The 22923-nt window shown below is 37.6% G+C and overlaps 1 protein-coding gene across 1 annotated transcript in view; it reads left to right on the plus strand.

The window, feature by feature from the left end:
• Nucleotides 1–3973: 3973 nt before the first annotated feature.
• The window catches only part of LOC307140022 (teneurin-3), a gene marked incomplete at its 5' end in the record, with an annotated part of 149674 nt that continues 130724 nt past the window's right edge, over nucleotides 3974–22923 (plus strand). The window contains 2 exons of the mRNA XM_079839264.1: nucleotides 3974–4253; nucleotides 7406–7666. Of these exons, the coding sequence (XP_079695390.1) occupies nucleotides 3974–4253; nucleotides 7406–7666 (541 nt within the window). The remainder of the gene's footprint in view (nucleotides 4254–7405; nucleotides 7667–22923) is intronic.

The raw sequence follows: 22923 nt of genomic DNA on the forward strand, positions 1-22923 counted from the left end.
TAACGATATGTTGCCGATATATCGTGCATCCCTAGTCTAAACCGAGGTCAGAGGGTAGACTGAGCAACAATGATATCAACACTGATTTAAAAAACACATTTAATATTTAACTGAATATCTTGTTTACAGTACATGCACTAAATGCTAAGCACAACATAGTCAGATTTACTGTGGAGTCACTCAGCAATCTCGCTGAAATCCATTTGTTGTTGTTGTTTTTTCGAACTTTCTGTTGTTCATTGAGTGCTATCTGAATTATTCTGAATGATCTGTCTGGATCTGTCCTATTCTGGAAAGCTGTGTATGATGTTTGTGCACACCTAATGGATTCACAATAACTGAGAGCACCACCAGATAAGGCACCTTGACTTTGAACCAATGCAGTCACCCATGGTTAAATAAATTGGTGGCAACCTTCGTGACCCATCTTTCTTACCTGAAGCACATTGGTTATTCTGCAGATGGTGTGAGAGTGTGGGTCTAGTGGCTGAAAGTGCACATCTACTGCAAGTCTCTTTGTTCGGTAATTACATTTCATTGGGACTAGCTGCGGATATCGGATTCCACCTCTGACCCCAAACTCCATAAATAATGATCATCATAGTAATGTCAGCCAACAAGCCCAGTACTACGATCCAGATGTTGTGTGCCCAGCTTCCTATCTTTATCTGACTTCGTTAACCCCAGATCCAACTTTTCAACCTTTCTACACCCATGCTAGTGCATTTCTTATGTACTTTTATCATCTGATAGCACAGCGTTTTTATGAGCACGCTATGGTTCTGCCTTATTATTTGATTTGTCATATTTATCAGCAAACGCAGTTTATGTGCAATTTAATGCAATTAAATGTTTTGTTAATTGTTATTCACTTTGTTCTTGTCATGAAGATAGTCTTGCTGGTGACATGGAATAAAAAAAAAAAACAAATATATAAAATAAAAAAATGTATTAATACATTATATCTCATTCGAAAATTCTGTAATTTATTTAACTATGTTGGCCTTGATGGTCATGGAGAATCTTTAACATCCATGGAACCTTTACAATGCACAAAACAGCCTTTTTGTGGAAAAAAATCATCATATTATTAAAATGTTCTTCACACTAAAGCCCTATTCGCATGGGATTAGTATTACCTGGTGACCTCTAGTAATTTGTAATAATTGTGGAGGTTGTCTGTGATCTTAATCCTGTGCGAATCGGCCATGTCTGTACTTTGTAAAGTAAAAATTCCCCCGCAAATTACCTACCATATTTCGCCGAACACAGAAGTCCTGTGATAATATTAGTGCAGTGCGAATCGGCATCTCTGTGATTTGGCCAGGATTTGGAGGGTCGTATATAATTTTTGCAAAGTAAAAAAAAAAAGCATTTTTATCCATATTTCGCGAAGAATGGAGGCAGCATTCATAACGCACACTGTTATAAATGCCTGTGCAGCGGTGCACATTATACTTTCACTTTAGAATTAGAGCCAATTTGGGAGCGAATTGCTTGAAAGGTGTGTTCAATGTTATTCTCAATGAAAAACACAAAAACAGAACAGTACAATGACAAGCTCGCTTAAATGGGCGCTTTTACATTTAGCTTTGAAACCAAATCTTCTGCCAGCTCTTCACTCTTGTGATGAATGAAATCGGATTCCTGCTGCTGGCCTGTGCTCAGTTCAGTTTTTAATTGTATCGTCTGTTCTCCAACTGAACATTCATTTTGGTAGATATTTTACTATTGTAATCAGGTTTTTTTTCTTCCGTTTTGTCCACCATAGAGCTATCCACTATCCACAGTAATATTTGTTCTCACCCTTTTCAGTTATGCCAGATGGTCGGCCGTCTAATTTACTGAAGTCATTGCTATTAGATCATCGTAAGTGAGGTATAGTCAAGTGACATCTTCTTGCCTGGTTGCCTCTTGCTACAATATAGTTCCCACTGGCCCTTCTGCTCACTGCTGAGTCTTTGCTTTTCAATGGCCCCATGGGTCAGTGCCCACCTGAGCATGATATGACCGCCAGAGCTCTACTGTGATTTATATCTCTGCTTCTCATTCCTTCTAAACTTTTCTAAGTGGGTGATTTCTAGCCTATATTTGCTAAAAACCCATGCCACCAACACTTGTTCTTGATTGAAAGGTTTAATATTTCGAGCTCCTGATGAATAAAGGACATTTGAGAGCACAATTTCAATTTTTCAATCATGTCTTTTGCCTTGGAAATTAAACCGATGATAATCTCATAGATTTGGAGACCAGTTTTAAGGACATTTAGAGCTAGACCAGTATGTCTGAGCCTCCCTTGCCCCTAGCTAATCTAAATTGATCCGAAAACTGGGGCCGTGTTACCCGAGGATAACTCAGTGGGTGCTGTCCAGTGCAATGAAGGATAGAGGGTTTCTGCTGGTGTGCTCAGGCAATCCACTGCGCCTTTGCCCAACATCACACTCACACAAGAGAATAAAATGACCAGTTCTAGTAAGACGACTATATTTAATTTATCTCGCTGAAATATTTTCTTGTAAACTATAGCTCACTCTCTCTCTTTCTGACAGGAGCATTTTGATACCGGCACATCATTTATTTTACCCCAATCGTATCCCATTACTGTGGCTGTATGTAGTAATGCTGACCTAGTCTCCTCTCTTTCCTCCTACAGTGTTTTATTATCCTCATTGTTTCTCTTGTCCTCTTTATAGTGCTTTGAACTGACAGTGGGGTCTCTAGGCAAATGCGTTTTTTGTGTAGACTGTTCCACTAGATAAGATAGACGACACTCGAGAAGAAGCCCTGGAATATCCTTAAACTCACACACCAGTGAAACTCAAGCAATTCTCCAGAGCTTTGTTGAACGTTTTTGGCACAAAAATCCCAGGAAACCTACTAAAGGCTTACAAGTGTCTGTGGATCTTTCGTGACAAAGCCAGTGCAATGAAAGCGAGAATTTTTAGTATCACTTCGTTTGACTTTGCCTTTGCTTGAAAACGCTGCTGTTTTTCTTTTTGTGGAGGACTGGGTTGAATTATTTTTCAATATGATTGAATCATGGGATAGTTCACCCAAACATGAAAATTCCTCAATTACTCACCCTAATGACATTCCAAACTTTCTTCTGTAGAACACAAACGAAGATATATATTTTTTTAAGTTGAAGGGATAGATCACTTACTCACCCTCAAGTTGTTCCAAACCTGTATGAGTTTCTTTCTTCTGCTGAACACAAAAGAAGATATTTGGAAGAATATGGGAAACAAAACAGTTGATGGGCATAGTATGGAAGTCAATGGGGACCAGAAACTGTTTGGTTACTGACATTCAGAAGAAAGAAATTGGGTGAACTATCCCTTACATTTTTGGGGGGGTGAACTGTCCCTTTAAGTGTTTAAACGTCTTTTTTTATATAATATAATATTATAATAAATATAATATAATATATTATATAGGGCCTAATATAATATATTTTAAATAATATGTTTATATAATATAATATACAATACAATATAATATACAAAAGAGATTGTAGAATGCAAATTCACACCTTTAACATTTTTCAAAAGCTAAAAAGTAATTATTCTTTTTGTCTGTAATTATATAAAGTAGAAGCAGTGTTGAAGAAACAAGGTTTATGAACCTTGAGAGATTAATGATATGGTTTAACAGTGTTATCAGAAAAAAACTAGTTGCTTCGCCCCCTCTTACTTTGTCTTAGTGACTAATTGTTCTTCTAAGGCTGTACAATGAACTTGATGAACTAAGCAGGAGTGACATTTCTTTAAAGCTTTGTTTCTTTCTTGTATTCCCCTCTTTACCGGTTTCTTTCTTTCACTAAGCAGTGCTTTTTGTCTCTCTAAGCAGGGGGAGTCGAACTAAGGGTGAAGAAAGAGGTGCACAGAAAGGCCGACAACTTGAAAAGAGTAAACTAGAACAGACAGAAGCAAAAGAGAAGTGTAAAAAAGGAGGAACACAGCATGAATGTAACATGGAGGTGAAGGAGCGTCGTCCTTACTGCTCTCTCTCTCGGAGCAGGAGAGAACGAGGGAGAGACTGGGAGAGGGAAGGAGACAGAGAGGAGGGGGAGGGCTACAGGGAGGGTCCTGGCAACCGCCGTCAGACCGGCTCATCCTCTGTCCTTACCCAGAAATCCTATAGCTCCAGTGAGACGCTGAAGGCCTTTGATCAACACCCATCCACCCAGGGGTTTTATGGGCATCGTATGCCAGACATGGTGCCAAGGGACACTGAGGAATGCAGAGCTCCAGGTAAGTGCTCTTTAACATTCACCATATGGACAGGAGACTCTGGAGTCCTTCAGGCTTGCAAATGGGATGTTTTCAAAACCAACAAGGAAAAGAAAAACAGACGTTTGAAATGCTAAACACAAAACATATAAAAAAATAAATAAAAAAACCCAGTATGCAGCACTAAACTGAATAAACATGTCCCTGTAGACATATACACAAAAAAGAGGTTATACTATATGTAAAAATATTTGGTATAAAATGTTTCAGCATGCAACAATTTAATACTGTAGTGAGGATCAATAAATGATAACTTTATAAATGAAATAAGTCCTAAGATACAGTGGCATACTGTGGTACATCACCATCAGTAATGTGACCGAACTTCACCTTGAGCTCTAACCCAAACAGAAGCTAAATCTTCAGATTTAATTCAGTCTTATCCAGAAAATAAATCCCATGTCCTTGAAAAAATATTCTTGACCACACAAAGAAGACATTATTTTCCAAGCAAATTTTAGGCTTAAGAACATATTTTATCATTATAAATGCAGTGTAGCTTATATTTTTGATTGGATATACAATAAAATCCACAGAAATCAAGCATTTTCTCCGTTTTACAATAAAAAAATACAGTACAGTGACCAAAATAGACAATATTTCTACAATAATTTCATTATTTTTGTGGTTACAAAAGTGTTAGCAGATAATCCTGAATACACAATTATTTAATTTCTCAAATGTTTTGTATTTTCCCTCTTTTTAATTACAACTACAATGTAACACGGGTAGCGATTTTATTATATCTCTTAAAGGAACAACTTTGCAGATCATTTACCATCCAGTGAACACTTTTTTCTAAATCAGTTAAATTCTGATCCCATTGGTTGCAGGTAGCAATTTAACTGATCAGCTTGAATACCTTTTATGAATTGTATATACTATGCGTAGACCAAGCTACAAAAGTGGTAGAGGTAGTTTTTTGCAACGCAATGTAAGCCCTCAATGAATTTTTTATTAGTTTAATTTACAAAGTTTCATATATTATTTCAACTTGTCATTAAAGCAGTCTAAGTTAAATCAGTCAAAACACTTCTGTTAGACAGCAGAATTCGGGTCTGGCATATGGGTAAACTTCATTTTCATTTCATTTTGATTTTCTCCATAGAGCCTAGCAGACACTCACTTGCTGATTATTCACAAACTATTCAAACTATTTTATAAATATTTGATGGTGTATCTCATGATAAGACACTTTTTAAGTGGAAGGGTAGGATACTGCTCATTCAAATTTAATTTCATTAGAAATACACTTAGTTGGTTAATTGTGCTTTATAGTGCGCTCCATAACCTTAGGCTGTTACACTTAGGGGGGCGTCCTTAATTAGCAGCCGTGTTTGTGCCTGGTTGGCACAAATGGCGAGGGAGAGAAACCTTGCCTGTATTCATGATTCAAATGTTCCGTCATTTTATTTTAATCACAGCCCAGCTAAATCGTGGCAGTTTGCCCTGCATTGGTTACCACAATTTGCAGTATTTCAAAATGTGTATTTCAGATAATGCCCTCATGTGGTAATTAATGTCAGCACTTGTGTTGAGTTATTTTGTTTCGCATCTATGAGTGGACTCATAATTAAAATTTCGGTGTTTTCATTTTGATGTGTTACCAACTGTGGGCTTTTAGTCATAAAGCACTCAGCATATGCTAGCAGGTACAAGAATATGGTTTTAAAAGCAGAGCTGAAATAAATAGAGAGGTGATGAGTCTCAAGGTGAATTTCAATCTGAAGTGGAACGGTTTCTATTTTGTACTGTGTAGTAAATCCTCGCATTTTCCTGGTTTGGAAGAGGTAGAGCTAAACCACATTCATATTAAGCTGCACAGAAAGTCACCTGATGAAAAAACAGAAAGGTAAGAAGTAAGTTAAATATGCCTGTGACAAATAATGCAAACTGTTAAAGGGATAGTTCACCCAAAAATTAAAATTAGCTCATAATTTACTCACCCTCAAGTCATCCTAGGTGTATATGACATTCTTCTTTCAGACGAATACAATCTGAGGTATATTACAAAAATCCAGGCTAATCCAAGCATTAGAATTGGATTCATAGTTGCTCTGTTTTTGAAGTCCATAAAAAGTGCATCTGCCCATCAAATAACGTGCTCCACGCGGCTCTGGGGTGTTAATAAAGGCCTTCTGGAGGGAATCGATGCGTTTGTGTAAGAAAAATATCCATATTTAAAACTTTATCAAGTAAACTTTTGGCCGACGCCTTCCCTGTTCAATTTATGGAAAAATTGTGGAAAGTTCCCCTGCCGATCGAAAGACTAACGCGACCAGGTAGGCTCGTCATGGCGTCACGGCTGGAACTCTACTTGATAAAGTTTTAAATATGAATATATTTCTTACACAAACGCATCGATTCGCTTCAGAAGGCCTTTATTAACACCCCAGAGCTGTGTGGAGCACTTTATTTGATGGACAGATGCACTTTTTATGGACTTCAAAAACAGAGCAACTATGAATCAAATTCCAATGCTTGGATTAACCTGGACTTTTGTAATATAACTCCTATTTTATTCGTATCAATCAATATTATATTTTCTTCTGAGCGAAACTGTCCATTTTCGCTTGGTTTGTCATTTTGTGTTCTGTAAAAATGTATTGATAAGGTTAATACTGTTTCTGTGACGTTATTGTTATGAATAAAAGCCACCATTATTCACCATTATCTAAAATCATTTCTTTAAGAAAAGGTAACAATGAAAAATATCAAGTAGCATTTGCAACACAAATAGTACTTTTCTCTTTTTTCTTGTCTGCTCATGTCCGTAGTGCTTTCTTATTTTTTTTAATTATTTTCTGCAGTGAAATTAGTCTTTGTTTTGCGAGGCAGAGCAAAAAACACAAATGTAAAACATACATCTTTTAAATAAATAAATAATATCTCCCTGGTTTAAAAGAATAGTCACCACAGAAGTTCACAAACATGAACAGCATCTTTAAGAGCAATTTTTTTGGTATAAAAGTGGACATACTGCAAGAGTTTGAATGCAAGATTAAATAATTAAATAGTGTGTGAATGTTATTTTCAGCAAGTTTACAGTTATTTTGTTTACTACATGTTTTGCATACGCTGTCGGTATTAAGTATGCACTTTGTATCTTGCAGGCCAAAGTCTGTCACTGCGGCAGCTTGGGATATGTGGCCCTGCTCCTCGTCGTGGTCTGAGCTTCTGCGCTGAGACCGGACTCAGTCATCATACTCAGCTCAGCGGAGCAGACCATATCCAGAACGCAGGGGGCATTTCACCCGACTGCGCCATGCTATGGGTTAAGTCACACAGGCGGGATTCGCGACTGTCTAGCCGGTCCAACTCTGTTTTAACACTCACAGACACAGAGCAGGACAACAAATCGGATCCGGAGAATGGTAAGTCCAGCTGTGTTTCATTCTCAAATGTAACCTTACATTCTTAAATTGGGCAAAATTCCCTGATAGTAAATGTTGGTGATGTAAAACTGCAAAAATGAAAAAATACCCTTTAGCAAGTCAAGACAAAGTCACCTTGAGTCACTCAAGGGTATGGATATAATTGGTTACAGCTAACAATCAGTTGCCAATGACTGGTTAAGATGACAATATTAATGGATCCACTGGTTATGTTTTCAGCCTAAGGGGCACAGCGGGAGTTGTAGGCATTTCAGAGAAAATAACATAATTTCCTGAAGCATATGAGCAAGCGGTGCAGAGAACTGCTAGACACTTCCTCTGGGCCTGTGCCGAATCGTAGATGGCTTTGTTAAAGTCACTCATATTGGTGTGCGGATCCGCAGGGTGTTGCTGGGCCTGCGAACAAGTGTTATATGGTGGATGAAGAGGGGCCCACTAAAGTTTGGAGTGCAAATTGGTGTGCGTTGAAAACCCTAATGCCTTGTGGATTAGGGAGTGTCTTTGAAAAAGCAAATTGTCTATATATGAAAAATACATGCATGTCAAAGCACATACATCTGTATTGATTTTTTTCTTCTTTCCGAGGACACATAAATAGCTTTTTTTCCCTGTGGTGGACTTTTTATTTACTGTTGTGATTTATCTATTGGTTTCTGCTTTCAAAAGAGAAAAAATAGTCTGTGCCGAGCCTTAAATTTACATTCATATATTCACTACTGAGTTGGAAACATATGCAAGATTAGTAGAGGAAAAAGTAAAGTAAAGGTTTTAAAATATTTGTTTATTCTGCCATGCGGTGGTTATTTCTGACAGAATGGATATGTGTGCTTTAAAAGAGAAAAGGAGAAAAATAAGGGAATGTAATCCTACTCACTGTAGGCTAAACATGTCTAATGGATGATCTGTAGTGTCTCATGTTTAGTTTTCACGGCATTGATCAAATGAAATAGTTTCTGAAATGCACACGCTCAATTTACATGTCACATTAGACTCGATTTACTGCTGCGACCCCCTTGTTTGGTGTGAAATAATGTTTAATATAATAAGAATTCACTTCTGAGAAGCTCTTGTCAAAGTATAGTTTATAATATGCACACATTTGTGACTAAATAAACCAAGTAATATACCTATATTTAAGTTCACTAACATTTAATATTTAGATTTATACAGTGGGATGCAAAAGTACATTTTGAAAATCTGGGATATATAATCTAATTTAAAAGCATATAATAAATTGTATTATATGCATAATTTGTAATGAAAAATAATTATATTGTATTAGAAAAATCTCATACTTTTGGAGCCCACTGAATGTGTATTTGTACTGTATGTCTCTGCAAAATAGCCTTGTGTTTGTAAAAAATGGTTGTCTGATTCAGACATGCAGGTGAGCAGTAATATTTGACCAGCATATTGAAAGCTATTTTTCTTCTATGCTGGCTTGGGTCTGGGACTTGGTCCGTTTGAGTCAAAATATAATGATGTAGCTGAGAGTGGGCTGTCTGCTTCACAGCATTCCATTAAGAGAATGAGGTCAAGTTTCTCTGCACAGTCGTTCAGCTTCTGTATCTCTCTCCATCTTTCCCGAAATCTCTCCAGTCTGCTATGCAAAACACGTTAAAGCTGTATTATAGCACTGTGCTCCATGTATCCAGCCTTCTCCAGAGGAACTAGTCATTATTATATAAAGTTATAGACAACTCTGGAGAGTGACTATACTTATTTTTTAGTCAGTCGGGTGTTAAAATGTAAAAAGGACATTTTTCATCAATGATTAGCCTACTTTTTGTACATCAGTGTTTGGTATATTTCTAGGGTTTTTACAGTCTGTCATCTTAGGTAAGATCAACACTTTAAAACATCAGTAAAATATTTTACAAATATTTTAATAAAAATGTGACGATAAAAAATATTCTTTATAAATTTGACGCAAACAGATTTATGTGTCTGTAGTCCAGGGTCTCTTACTGTAGGCATCAGTGTGTAAAGAATTCATGCAAATGTGAGACAGTGTGATTTACTGTAACAATTAAGCTGCACTTTTAAAGGTGTGGGATGAGTTTCCTCAGAGACCTCATTGAGGCTGACTGTAAATTGTTCTGAGATGTTTCTTTGGCAACCCATATAAAGCCTGAATTTCTTCGTTCCTAATGCATTCCTAATGCAAATTCTGCATTATAACATATAGGTGAAAATTTGAAAATGTATCCAAACAGATGAACAACTGTAAATGAATCATTTTGTCTTTCTATTTGACCAATTCCACAATCAGTGTGGATGAATTGGCTATACCGTGTTTTTTTTGGATGTTTGATGCTGTAAAACCAATCACTCTCATTGACTGCAGCATGGCATGCCATTGCAATGGTCTAGATTTGTTGCATTGCAATGCACCACTGCAATGCAATGCAACCTTTGAAAAGAAAGCAGGAGCAGTACAAATGCTGTGGGTAATGGTTTCAGAGCCGCTCAGATGCAGGGTGAAAAGCACAAACATTCCTTATAGTACACCTGTTACGTTTCCATCTCCATCGCTCTCTGAAATCACTTTTACTGATATGCCTTATGTATCAGGTAGTTTTGCCTTTATTTGTAATAAACTGATTGAACTGATATGCAGATTAATATTTAATATATGCAATATTGTTCACAATTTTTTTTTCAAATGATCAAACCTTTGTGACTTCAAAAAAAATATCTTCCTTTATGAGGAAAAGAAAGTCTTTCTTTTAAATACTGAAAATCAGATATTTGAGGTCCAAATCCATATTCCACAGAATAAAGAAAGTCATAGCGATTTGGAACAACATGAGTGTGTGTACATTTTCACTTTTGTGGGAAATTTCTCTTTAAGTAGGAAATCTACCCCCCCCCCACCTCTCTCTCTCTCTCTCTCTCTCTCTCTCTCTCTTTTAAAGACATAAATACTACCCCTGTAGAGAGTCATATATCAGAGTCTGTTTTAGCTATAAACCATATTCATTGCTGGTATCATTTAAGATGATCCATTTTTAATGAAGCGCTTGAAGATATATGACATAGACTGAGATCTAGCTTCTCGGGGAAGATCCAAACAAGACTATTTTCAATATAGGCAATAAAACAAAATTTCAGCAGTGCTGCGCTGCTGTGGATACAAGTCTTTGCTTTCCATAAGCTTTAACTGGATGTTCATGTGAAACTGTGTTGCCCTCTAATATTAATTTGGATCTTGTACTTCATTTAAACTTTTATAAAGGTGGACAAATATTTTCATCCAGTAACATAAAAGTTAAAAAGTAAGAACTTCTTTTTCTGAATAAAACACTATATTATCAGACGAGGCCAATCACCGAGCTGAACGATTATATTCATGACTAAATGAACATCTGTAAAGAGAATTAATCAATGTTGGAGACATCCCACATACAAAAAAGAGAGAAAGATTGTCGTCAAACATTAGTATGTATAAGCCAGATTTTGTTTCAACGTTAAAATAACTTTTTTCCCCTTAAAGAACCCTTAGCTAATTTGTATTCTTGTAAGGGATGTTAGAAGCCTCTACAGTCTGGCCAAGAAAGACATTGTGACAAAAGTCATCACTGTGAACAAAAGTTAGAGAAGCTCTTCGTTTGGCCAGGAAATAGCCTGGAAACCCAGCTGCCCTCTGCTTTTGTCTGGCCTGGTCGCTATTATCAGAGGATAAATGACCCCTATCAGGATCTTCAGTGCCTGTGAAGCTTTCTCTCTGTCTTTCTTTCTCTTGCCCCTGTGTGTGTGGGTGTTTGCAGTGTGTGTTCACATGAGAGGAGTGTATATAGGCTCTGTGTGTATACGTTCTCACCCCCTAAGGCCAATGAGGGATGCGGTCTCAGTTCTTAAACATCATTATAAGATCAGAGAGAAATCTCTGATCTTATAACGATGTTTAAGAACTGAGACCTTATTTTCCCTTGCAGTGTAGTTAGTATCTGCTCCACATTTCCATTTAGCCCAATGATGGAGAATCCACATTATCTATATCCACTATAATTATTCGGTCTGGTGATAAATACCTTTATCGAAATGCATATCATGACAGGCTACTAGGAAAAACTTCTTGGCACGCCCAGAGGGGTAGACAGAGGCAGTTCTAGGTATGTGCGTCCATGTAAAGGCGTCCCTCACCCATAGGCAGCATGCTTAACCAACCATCTGTCACGTCTGCCAACATTTCCCCACCTTTCTTTATGACATCAAGGTGTTTGCTCCATTGATCATTGTAGACACCGAGGCCAGCTTGTTTTCCATATGCATTTTTACTTTTCCACAACAATGCCCAAAATTGCGTGTCCAGGAGTGTACAACCATCGTGGCAGCTTAGAGATTGAATGAGTTTCTCTTGCAATGTAAAATAATCGGGTATAATCTCCACATGGCCAGCAAGCCATTCAAGTGTTGTTTTCGCAGGCTTTTTCATTTTTTTTTTTTTTCTGTAGGCAAACTTCAAACGGAAAAGCTGATGAGGCCTGTGTTTGATGCATTCTCATTACTCTGGGTGGCAGGAGAGTTTGGTCTGATGGTCTAAGTACAGAGTGATACATGCGAAACGGGTCACACAGTGTGCCAGTGCAGCTTTAGCTTCATAAGCAGCACAAAACTGATAGAGATAATTACTGTGTCAAATTGTCTCTTTGTCTGTTCTGCTTTTTCTATTACGGTTCAGCAAGAGGACTTTGCCTTAAAGGTTACAGTCTGTAGCTATATATAATGCAATTGATCGGCTTATAGCAGGATTAGGTTTTGATGGCCTAAAAAAAATCCTCAAAATGCCTTTTCTGGATCCCGCAGCACAGATGGAGGGTGTCTTTATCTGGGCTTTAGGATTTTTGGAAAGTGTTGCTCTCAATTATAAATACAATATTGTTCTGGAATCAATTTGAGAAATTGACTTGGACCTCTTTTGGTATTTCTAATTGTCCAACTGTGAGCCTAGATGGCTGTGTTTTATGATGAGGGGGGGAAATCTTCAAACATTGTCATGAAAATGAAAGATTTTGTGTCTTTTTGCCATTTTGTAATATTGATAAAAGGAACTGGGGTAGTAGAAAGAAAAGAAAAGCATTGCATGTATTATAAAACACACGCAACAGTTCCCTTTCTTGTGTCCCATTTGTAGAATTAAAAAAGATCAATTAAATTAGCATTGTAGACATTTTCAAGCACAAATAACAAATCAGGTTCATATTAAAATATTTAGCATTAAAGTGTAAATTCAAGTACAAAAAACATTTGTCATTTTCATGTTTTTTTTCAGTTCTGTTTTGTTTCCATGGTTTTCATTGTCATTTTGGTTGAGTTCACGTTCATTATTAGTTGTCATGGTTCCTGATTAGTTCACACCTGTTCCCTTTTCCGGTAATTATCTTTCCTTGTGTATTTAAGCCCTCAGTTTTCCTCTGTTCATGCAACATGTTCTCACATCCAACTCGTCACATACTGACGCTTGGGCAGTACCCTTCAGCATAAATGTTTAATGTACAGGGTACCCCTTTTAGCATAATTTTTCGATATGCAGGGTACTCTGTTGATTTCAATAAGAAACCTTTGGTGTCATACACAGACACATTGGGCATGGGACTGTTATCCCCATGATGAAATTCTATATTGGGTTATGATTTTTTTCCTGTGCATGGGAGTATTATTGACATGATGAAATTATATATTGGTTTATGATTTTACCATTATGACATGTTGGAGTGTGATTTTCAATTTAATCAGCCAGCATCATTTTATTTACATTTATTTTATTTACGCTATTTAGACACGTTTGAACATGTAACCCAACCCCATCCCATCCCTAAACCTACCCATTTGTGTATTATATGACATAAAACACAGGAAATAACAGGCAGATACGACTGCAGACACAATTTATTCAAAAAATTTAATATTCCAAGTGTCTTCATCCGCCGAACATGATGCACACATTCAAAAATTGCTGCCTGGAGAAATGTTACACCAGCTTTGATAGTGAAATTGCATTGGCTCTCGTATGTCTCGTGATCAATTGCATCATTACGTCAGCTTTGATTGTAAAATGTCATTGGCTCTCGTGTGTCTCGTGACCGATTGTGTCATGCTAAAGAGTCAGGTGTATCTTTTGAATAAGATTTGACTTCTACATGAAGATATCGTATGACTTCAGAAGACAACATGAGTTAATACTTTTATACTGTTTTTGGCCAGCTTTTTGCAATAAATACCTGTGACTGTACTTTTATTTGCCTGTCAACATTACGTGTTTTATATTGTTGAGAAGTGGGTAGGTTTAGGGTAGGAGTGGGGTTAGTTGCTCCAAAATATAAAAATAGCCTTTAAATATTTATAAAATCATGTCTAATTTTACAAATGCAAATAATTAAATGCGTCTTGATCTGACGCATTGGGCAAACAACTGAAATCAATGAAGTGACCTGCTCGCCAAAAAATTAAGCTAAAGGGGTACCCTGTGTGTTAAAAATTGACGCAGAGGGGTCCCAACCAAGCGTCAATATGTGACAAATTGGGAGTAAGAATGTGTTTGTTCATTGTTTTGCGTTAATGTTAAGTGTGTAGAGTTGTGTTTTTATTAAAGTGTATCTTTTTTCGTTCTGTGTCATACATGTTGGATTCGCTACACAGCCACATGTGACATCAGTAATGCTGCCTTCACGTGCTATCGGAAATTTCATAATTCCCACTTCAGAAGGCGTGATTACGAGCTTGTTGCATTCAAGTGCTTTGTTTTGTAATAAGAGAATCTTATTAAATCCAACTTTATATGTGTCAAGCACTGACAACCATATAAACATTTACGATGCTATCAGTCCGCTTTCTGCCGCTTCTGTAATTTCGGTAAAATGCAGGCTATTTTTGGTGTGTATAAAACATACAATACGCTTCAAATGGCTACTCATATACGTAAATATGCACAACATTAATGACCAGATAAGATGATCTAGCTGGTGTGGGCTGATAAATCATACCTATCATGAAACTCCCATCTCGGGAATTTGGGTATCAAAATTATTTCCGAACTTCCCAGTGGTAAACAGGACATGTGCAATTTTTACCCAGGAAACTCGTATTTACAAAAGTTTCGATAGCATGTGAAGGCAGCGTAAGCATACAGAAAGATTGCAGATGTAGTGTTTGCTCAAAAATTTCACAATGGAATATTTACTCAAAGCTAAAGTTTTATCATTCCAAAGCTTTCTAATGAATTTCCCTTTGTCACAGTTAGCATAGAGTCAGATACTGCAAAAACTTTCAGATCATTGTAAGATACAGTATTAGGGCAGAGTTTCCATAAAACGCTGCTCATCATTCTTATCATTCTGCGTAACTTATTCTGTACTCTACATTATTTGATGATGAAGCAGCACCTCTTCCCCAAATTAGCACATAGAACGCTTATTATGAAGTAGAACTTATGGGCGTCATAACAAGAACCAATAGTCCTAACAGTGCTGAACTAAGGCCAAAACTTTCACCAATATTTGGAAATACACGTCATACTATAAAACATGGAAATGTCATATTACAGTATGTTGTTGAGACATTTACATTTATTATTTTATTAAAACATTAGTGAATATAGAATAAAGAATAAGTATGGCTTTGGTAAGAAATATAAATAGTCATTTTGAAGTCATCTCTTGTCCTGCTTGTTTTGTTGGAGACTTAGGGCGTTTTCACACCTGAAAGTCCACACCAAGGTCCAAACTGAAGCTCATGTTTTGATACATTTTATACATTCGGTTAGTTTTGGTTTGGTTTCACATTGCAATTATGCGAGCGGACTAAAGAACTTTACATGACACACTTATGTCCACTCGTCATCATCTATGTGGGCTGCATCTGGACATTGATTGGTTTGTAAACGGACGTGCGTCTGACGTCAGCATCTTTGACAAGAATGAATGAACGGACACATATCGTTGCCACTATTAAACAGTGCACATTGCTTGATTGTTTTCTTTTCGTTACGTTTAAAAGTGGACATTTCAAGCTTTATATACACATATTTCTCATGTTTGTGAGACAAGTAGCCTGCTGAGTTTCGGTTTATTTGAGACGCGCTCCAGTTCATGCGCACAGCATGTGATCGCTCCCGCGATTATTGTCTAATATAGACTATTTGCTTCTTATTTATTAAAACCAGGCAATTATCTGATTAAACGTTGATTAAAAATAAGATACAATTTATACAAAACGAAATTCACATTAAAGAAAGGCTTTCTAAGCAAAATCATGCAACATTTCTTTCAAAATCATTTCTGACCTTCTGTCTTCTGACATATTGCGCATCTTTTCACTTTTCATAATCAATGTAGCCTAGATGAAATTTAAAAATAGCATTATAATATTTAAACATAACCAGGAACTTCCTGTAAATGGTGTGAAAGTCCGAACCATACAGAAAATGCTTTCACACTACAAACCGATCCTTTGTTCAGTTTGATCCAGACCGAGACTACCTCTTTTCGTCGGACTCATCTGTTTCCAAATTTCCAAATCCAAATTTCATCTGTTTGGTCCAGACCGTGGTACGGGGGAGGTTTCACACCTGTAATTTTGATTCGGACCAAACTGAAAAGTCTGAAAATCCGGACCAAACAAGGTAGGTGTGAAAGTGCCCTTAATCTGACTTTAAAGCGATAGTTCACCAAAAAATTTAAATAGGAATCATTTACTTATCCTCATTTCCTTCCATGTATGACTTTCTTTTTCTGCACAAAATCACAAAAGAAGATTTTTTTTTGGAGAAAGATCAGTTTTCACTGTGACTGACTTGGAAAAAAACACACTTATGTATGACTTTGATAACAATGCTTTTGGAAAGAGTGTCTTAGAGATTTAGGCCCAATCCCAATTCTATTTTATACCCCTTCGCCTTCCCCTACCCCTACACCTACCTGTTCCCATATCCCCTTGAAACAGAGTGCCAAGGCGTAGGGGTGAAAATATTCCCCTAAGAAATGGGACACCACTACTATACCATTACACCTCACACCTGTATTTGGACTTAATAAAATGTCGCTCGTTTTCAGTTCAAAAACATATGAGCCAGAGTTTCCTAAGATGATACAGAACATACAAGACTAGTGAAGCCGCTTTTCCATTGGACCAAACTGTTCTCTTTGTTTATTAACCGTTCCATTCCGTGCATTCCGTCTACTGTGGTGCTGCGATAATGTTCATACGTTATACGTCAAATCAGTCGTTGCCTTGGTAACGCGAGAGTTTACAGATGATATGTATTGTAAATATCGACTGCGTTATGAAGGATGACCAGATATATATTTTATAACTATTATATTATTTTTTAACACATATTATTATATGTGTTCAAATCCCGCAAATAGTGCGTTTAGCAAGCTACGGAGAAACGGCAGCCAGGCGACACGCAGTTATCGATCCCGAGTGGCAACACACACACATTCTATGCAGCACGGTAGTCGGTGGAGGGAAACTCCTCATACCCCTTCGTTCGAAGTGTGGTCCTGAAAAATCTTCGTTTGAAGGGCTATCTGGCCCTTGCCCTTACCCCTACCACTCCAGCCAAAAAAGAATCGAGACACCCCTACCCCGTCACGTGAACGCGCTAAACGAAGGGGTAGGGGAAAGAGAAGGGCTAAGGGGTAGAAATGGGATTGGGCCTAAGTATACTTTACACTCTACTGTCCTACTTAGTGTTTGGGGAAACCCAGCCAAAGTCAGTTAATAAACTATGTCTGAATGTAAGTTTGCTCAATCACTCAAACATTCACTGAAGCACGTACTAAATGCTTGTGTAATTCCCATTTGTCTGATATATGCTATATATTTTTCCCTCTTAAGAATTGCATGATATTGCATATGATTGCAGAGCGACAACATCAGCGCTTTGTTCTCATTGCAGATTAATATTTTGGTAGCCCGCTACATCACTCTCGAGCCAGCATGTCAATAATCATCTCTCACATCGCCAAGTGCAAACATTCATCCTCACCGAACAAGTTGAGATTCAGGGTTTTAAATCTCCCATCACAGACAAAATTGTGAGAAAAGAATTCGGATTCCTCAGATAGTGCTATACAAAATCTATAATTCTTTCGCTTTCGTCTAACGAATAAAAGCTTCCACCCACTCTCACTCGGGGATGTGAAAGCTGGCGCTCACAACCTGAATATGTAACGTGCACAAACCAGCCTGCCAAGACCAACCATCCAAACTCTCATTTATGGCGAAATGAATTTGTTTATGCCTTTGTATAAACAGTTCAGATCTATTAATAACCTTCTATGTTATAGCAGGGCCACAGTTTATTCATTCATATTTGATTGCAATTATAATTTTCATCCATGTTTCCATTCTTTTGAGACTTGGTCTCCTTTCTGTTTGTTTATTCATAATTATTTTTTTAAACCACCAACAACACGACCGGCTTTAAATGTTTTGTGCCTGCCCACACAGGTTTCGGTCTATTGGGTACTTTTTTTCCTGAAAGACATTGATTTTTGACTCTGTGTGAGGGTGAACACGTGCAGGTCAGGACCTCTACTGCCCACTTCATAGGACACTGAGATAAAACGAGGAAGTTGAGGGTCACAACTCATTCACCCTCTCCATATCCTTTTATTGCGCCCCTCAAATGGAATCGGATATAGAGGTCAAGGGCCCTCCGTGCCACTTGTCATCGGTCTCAGGCTCAGGCCTCAGGATCTTTCATCCTGGATTAAAAAAGCATGACAATTTCAAGACTCTACATTGAATCGACTTCCGAACAGTCCCTTAAATCACATTAAATGTTGAAGGCACCAGCATTACATTATTTTCACGTCATTCACAATGTAATTTGGGTTCGCTGCAGCAAGGCGACTCTCAGAAAAAGCTCTTTTCATCCATCATTGCGAATCCATAAATGTCCATTATCTCAAGATGACACTGTTGGATAACAAACTAATGACGGTGGTGTGATCTTCCTGCTCTAGCCACAGCCTATTCTTGATCCTTGCCAATGTGTGGCCCACAATGCCATCTGGATGTTGTTTGATTGCAATGTGGCTTTCAATGCCACCTGGTTTGGATATGGTTACGTACGGTGGCCCAGTAGTTCACAACACAACGAAATAAATCCACAACACAACGGAATGAAACCACAACACAACGAAATCAAGACACAACACAACGAAATCAAGCCACAACACAAAGAAAAATCCACAACACAACGAAAAGTCCACAACACAACGAAATAGCCACAACACAATGGAAATGCTCCCGACCACTAGGGGACTCTCGGAGTGCGGTAAAGTTAGTTTCCCTTGCATTGTTCTATATAGATTCGCCAATCTTACAACTATTTAAACACTACGATCAGTTTTAAGTGTGCAGTTGTATATCGACATGAAATATCAATTAAAAATCACTTACGTGCATAATAGCTGCATAGCACATATACTCGAGAACGCTTTGACACGCTGCCTCGGTGCTAAGGGAGCGTCTGCCAATTCCACCAAGTTGAAACATAATTTGTATGAATTAAATAAACTTTTTTTTTTTTTTTTCTCAAATTCCAATGTTGTGTTGTGCATTATTAAGTCAATTTTACCAATACAATCAAGCTGTGGAATTTTAACATGTCTGTTTTTAAATGTTAAAAGTAATTTTAATTCATACAAATTATACGTTTCAACCAATTTGTGGAATTGGTAGATGTTCCCTTAGCGCCGTGGTATCGGGTCAAAGCATTCTCGAGCATAAATATGCAGCTATAGTGCATGTAGGTAATTTTAAATTAATATTTCATATAGATAAACAATGGTTAGCCTACATACTGTTAAAACTAATTGTGGTATTGATTTCTTTGTAAGATTGCCGACTCTATAGAACAGTGGCAACTTTACAGCGCTCCGAGTACCCCCGAGTGGTTGGGAGCATTTCCGTTGTGTTGTGGCTTGATTTCGTTGTGTTGTGGCTTGTTTCCGTTGTGTTGTGGCTTGATTTATTTGTATTGTGGCTTTTTCGTTGTGTTGTGGCTTGTTTTCGTTGTGTTGTGAACTTAAGTTGGCTTTTTATATTTCGTTGTGTTGTGCACTACTGGGCCACCGTAGTTACGCTACTTGTACAAGCAAAATTTCACCCAGAGCTGTTTCTTTTACCCAGATAAATGATTTCTTCACTTATTATTCAGACTGTTAAAAGTAGTTGATGCTTTGAAGCAAATAAGGTTAAACCTATAGCCGTGTTTCCACCGCAGGAAGTTTCCCCAATAACTTTGGGGTGGTAGTCTGTGTGTTTCGACTGCAGGAACCAGGGTCTAAATGAAGTTCCGGGTAAATATTTTCTCCTCAAAATGGAACTTTTGGGGGGTTGTGACTAGGGCGCTAAACATGCTGATTGGTTGAGTTCACGGCAGCATTTTCATTGGCTGACTCCACGCAACATTTTATTTCAATCACCATTTTTAAAGGTCCCGTTCTTCGTGTTTTTTTGAAGCTTTGATTGTGTTTACAGTGTGCAATATAACATGTGTTCATGTTTCGCGTGTAAAAAAACACAGTATTTTTCACACTATTTACTTATCTGTATACCGCTGTTTCCACTGTCCTAAAAACGGCTGGTGATTTTCCTTGTTCTATAAAGTCCCTCCTTCAGAAACACGTAACGAGTTCTGATTGTGCAAGCGGTTCCTGTGCTGTGATTCGACCACAGCTTAGCGCACGTGAAAGCGGTTCCTGTGTTGTAATTTGACAGCAGCTTAGCGCACGTTGGAAAGGTCACGCCTCTTAACGGAGAGATGTATGCGTTCAATAATCTCTACAGCGTCCCTGGGAAAGCCAAACAAAGGTGATTTGACTCCTGGATGAAAATAACAGCGTCTCGATGACATGGCGATAAACACACTCAACGCAACAGTTCCTTTTCTCCCCGCGACCGTCCGCTTCTCCACGTGGGACAGCAACAAGACCGCGCCCCCTTTTTCGCGTTTCTTTGTGGGCGGAGGTTAGTCTGTTCTACTGCTCTACTGACGTAATTAAAGAAGGAAGTACCAGGATGTAGTCCAAGCCAGCCGTTCGCTGTAGGCTTTGAAAGGGAACTTCTGTTAAATAAAATATCTCGCTTGGCATTGAACTTTGAGCTTTATAATTTTACAGGTATTATTTATGCTCTAACAGCAACATTACACACTAACTAAAGTTTGAACAATGGAATCCTTTTAAAAGCCTGTTGTGGTGCTATTCGAATCAACAATGTTGTTTAAAAAATACAACCGATGGACCGACGATGAGGTTCGGGCTTGATTAAGCTTATATGCGGAGGATGAAATCTAGCGGGAACTGGAAAGTCACGCGCTGTCCTACCTCACCGAACTAATCTTTGCGGTACTTTAGACCGCGATGGAAACGCAGACAGCAACAGGTCTGGGGAAAAAAATTTATTCTGAAAAAAGTTTCTGGGACAAATTATTCTGAGTAATTTCGGTGGAAACGGGGTTTATGTAAGAGCAGATACCTTTGATTTATTTCCAAACTGTGTGAGTCTAATTCAGTGAAGATGGTCTTGCAACTTTGTTTGGAGACTTCAAATAAATTCTTTTGTCTGTTAATCAATCAGGCAGCTGTACAGTTGTCTGGAAATTGGGAACAGTATCTGCCAGAACTTTGGCACTAATGATGGGCTCAGGCCCAACTTGGCAGTGCAAACACCAGAAAATCACAAATCATAGTTTTTGATGCTGTGTTGAGCAACATTCAGATTGACATGCTTTTGTTTTGCTTGGTGGCACGCTCCATTCTCAAGCACAAATCTCGTCAGAATCCTGCCACAATAATATAACAGATGGTTCTAAACAAATGCAGCAAAATATCAACAGACTGAAGTATAACAAGACCTTGTATAAAATCCATATTCATTTACATTTGCATCTGCATTTATATTCTTAGCAGAAACGTGACTGAATCTTTTTCTCCCCTGCAAAGAAAGTGATACAAGTTTGATGAGAGTGATGATAAAACATGACAATAGTGAAATATCCATTTATTATGCTGTCAAATACAAGATTTTTAAAATGTATTTGAATCAAGTCTCACCAAAGCTTCAAATATTGGATATTGGATTATTTATTCCTGTGATGGCAAAGCTGAATTTTCAGCAGCCATTACTCCAGTCTTCAGTGCATCAGAGATCATTCCAATATGCTGATTTGCTGCTCAAGGAACATTCATTATTATTATCAATGTTGAAAACAGTTGTGCTGCTTAATATTTTGTGACACTTTTTTTCCTTTGATGAATAGAAAGTTTAAAAGAGCAGCATTTATTTGAAATATAAGTATTTTGTAACATTATAAATGTCTTGGCTGTCAATTTTTAATTAATACATGCAAACATATTAATTTATATGAATAAATAAATAACTTGGTTGATTTCACCCAAAACGTATAAACTTTGTGTGGCTCTGTGGATTTTTCTGAGCATATCGGCCAGCTGAACACAGCATCTCAGTTTGTCTTGTAGTTCTATTTGATGGGGCAAATATTGGGTAAAATCGTCCTTTTTATTTATTTTCTTTTGGCCCATATGGGGTATCTTATGGCAACATAGACAGATTTTGCTTTGGGAGGCCTATGATGTCTTAAAATGCTGTCTAGATAAACAGCAGGTATTGGGACAGAGCTTATGTGTTAAACTCTGCACAGTCTTTACTTGAGTGATGAATGTGAACAGTAATGGTGAATGTACTTCCAGTTCTACACAAATAATAACAAGTAGTTGTCTGCACCATTAAATAGCAGCACATTATTGTCAAAGCCATGTACCAAACTGTGCTGAATGAGGATTTCTGGTACTGCAGAACTTTGTATTAAATGTAAATTCCATACAACCCAACTACTAGTTGGGACTGGTCACTTTCTGCATCACTTTAGAATCACATTGAAAGACAGTTTGTGGTGTTGTGGGATGTTTCTTTTCTTTAAAGCCAGAGAGATATACGCAGCGGTTGCCGTTTGGGACTTCATTAAATTAGCTTTATGGAGGATTTGTTTTCCTCTCTCTGCTGTGTGACGTGTGACAGTTCACCATGGCTGAGTGTTACTTACAAATATAGCAGGAAACTACATTAATCTATTTCAGGACATGATTCATTTTTTCTGTTCCATAAAGTATGCAAATGCACAACAATCAAACACAGCTATAAAAAACCGACAGAAAAGATGGACTTTCTGTACAGGAACTTTACTGTACTTTCAA

Source organism: Gobio gobio (assembly GCF_949357685.1).
Source record: "Gobio gobio genome assembly, chromosome: 16".
In the NCBI taxonomy this organism is placed as follows: Eukaryota; Metazoa; Chordata; class Actinopteri; order Cypriniformes; family Gobionidae; genus Gobio; species Gobio gobio.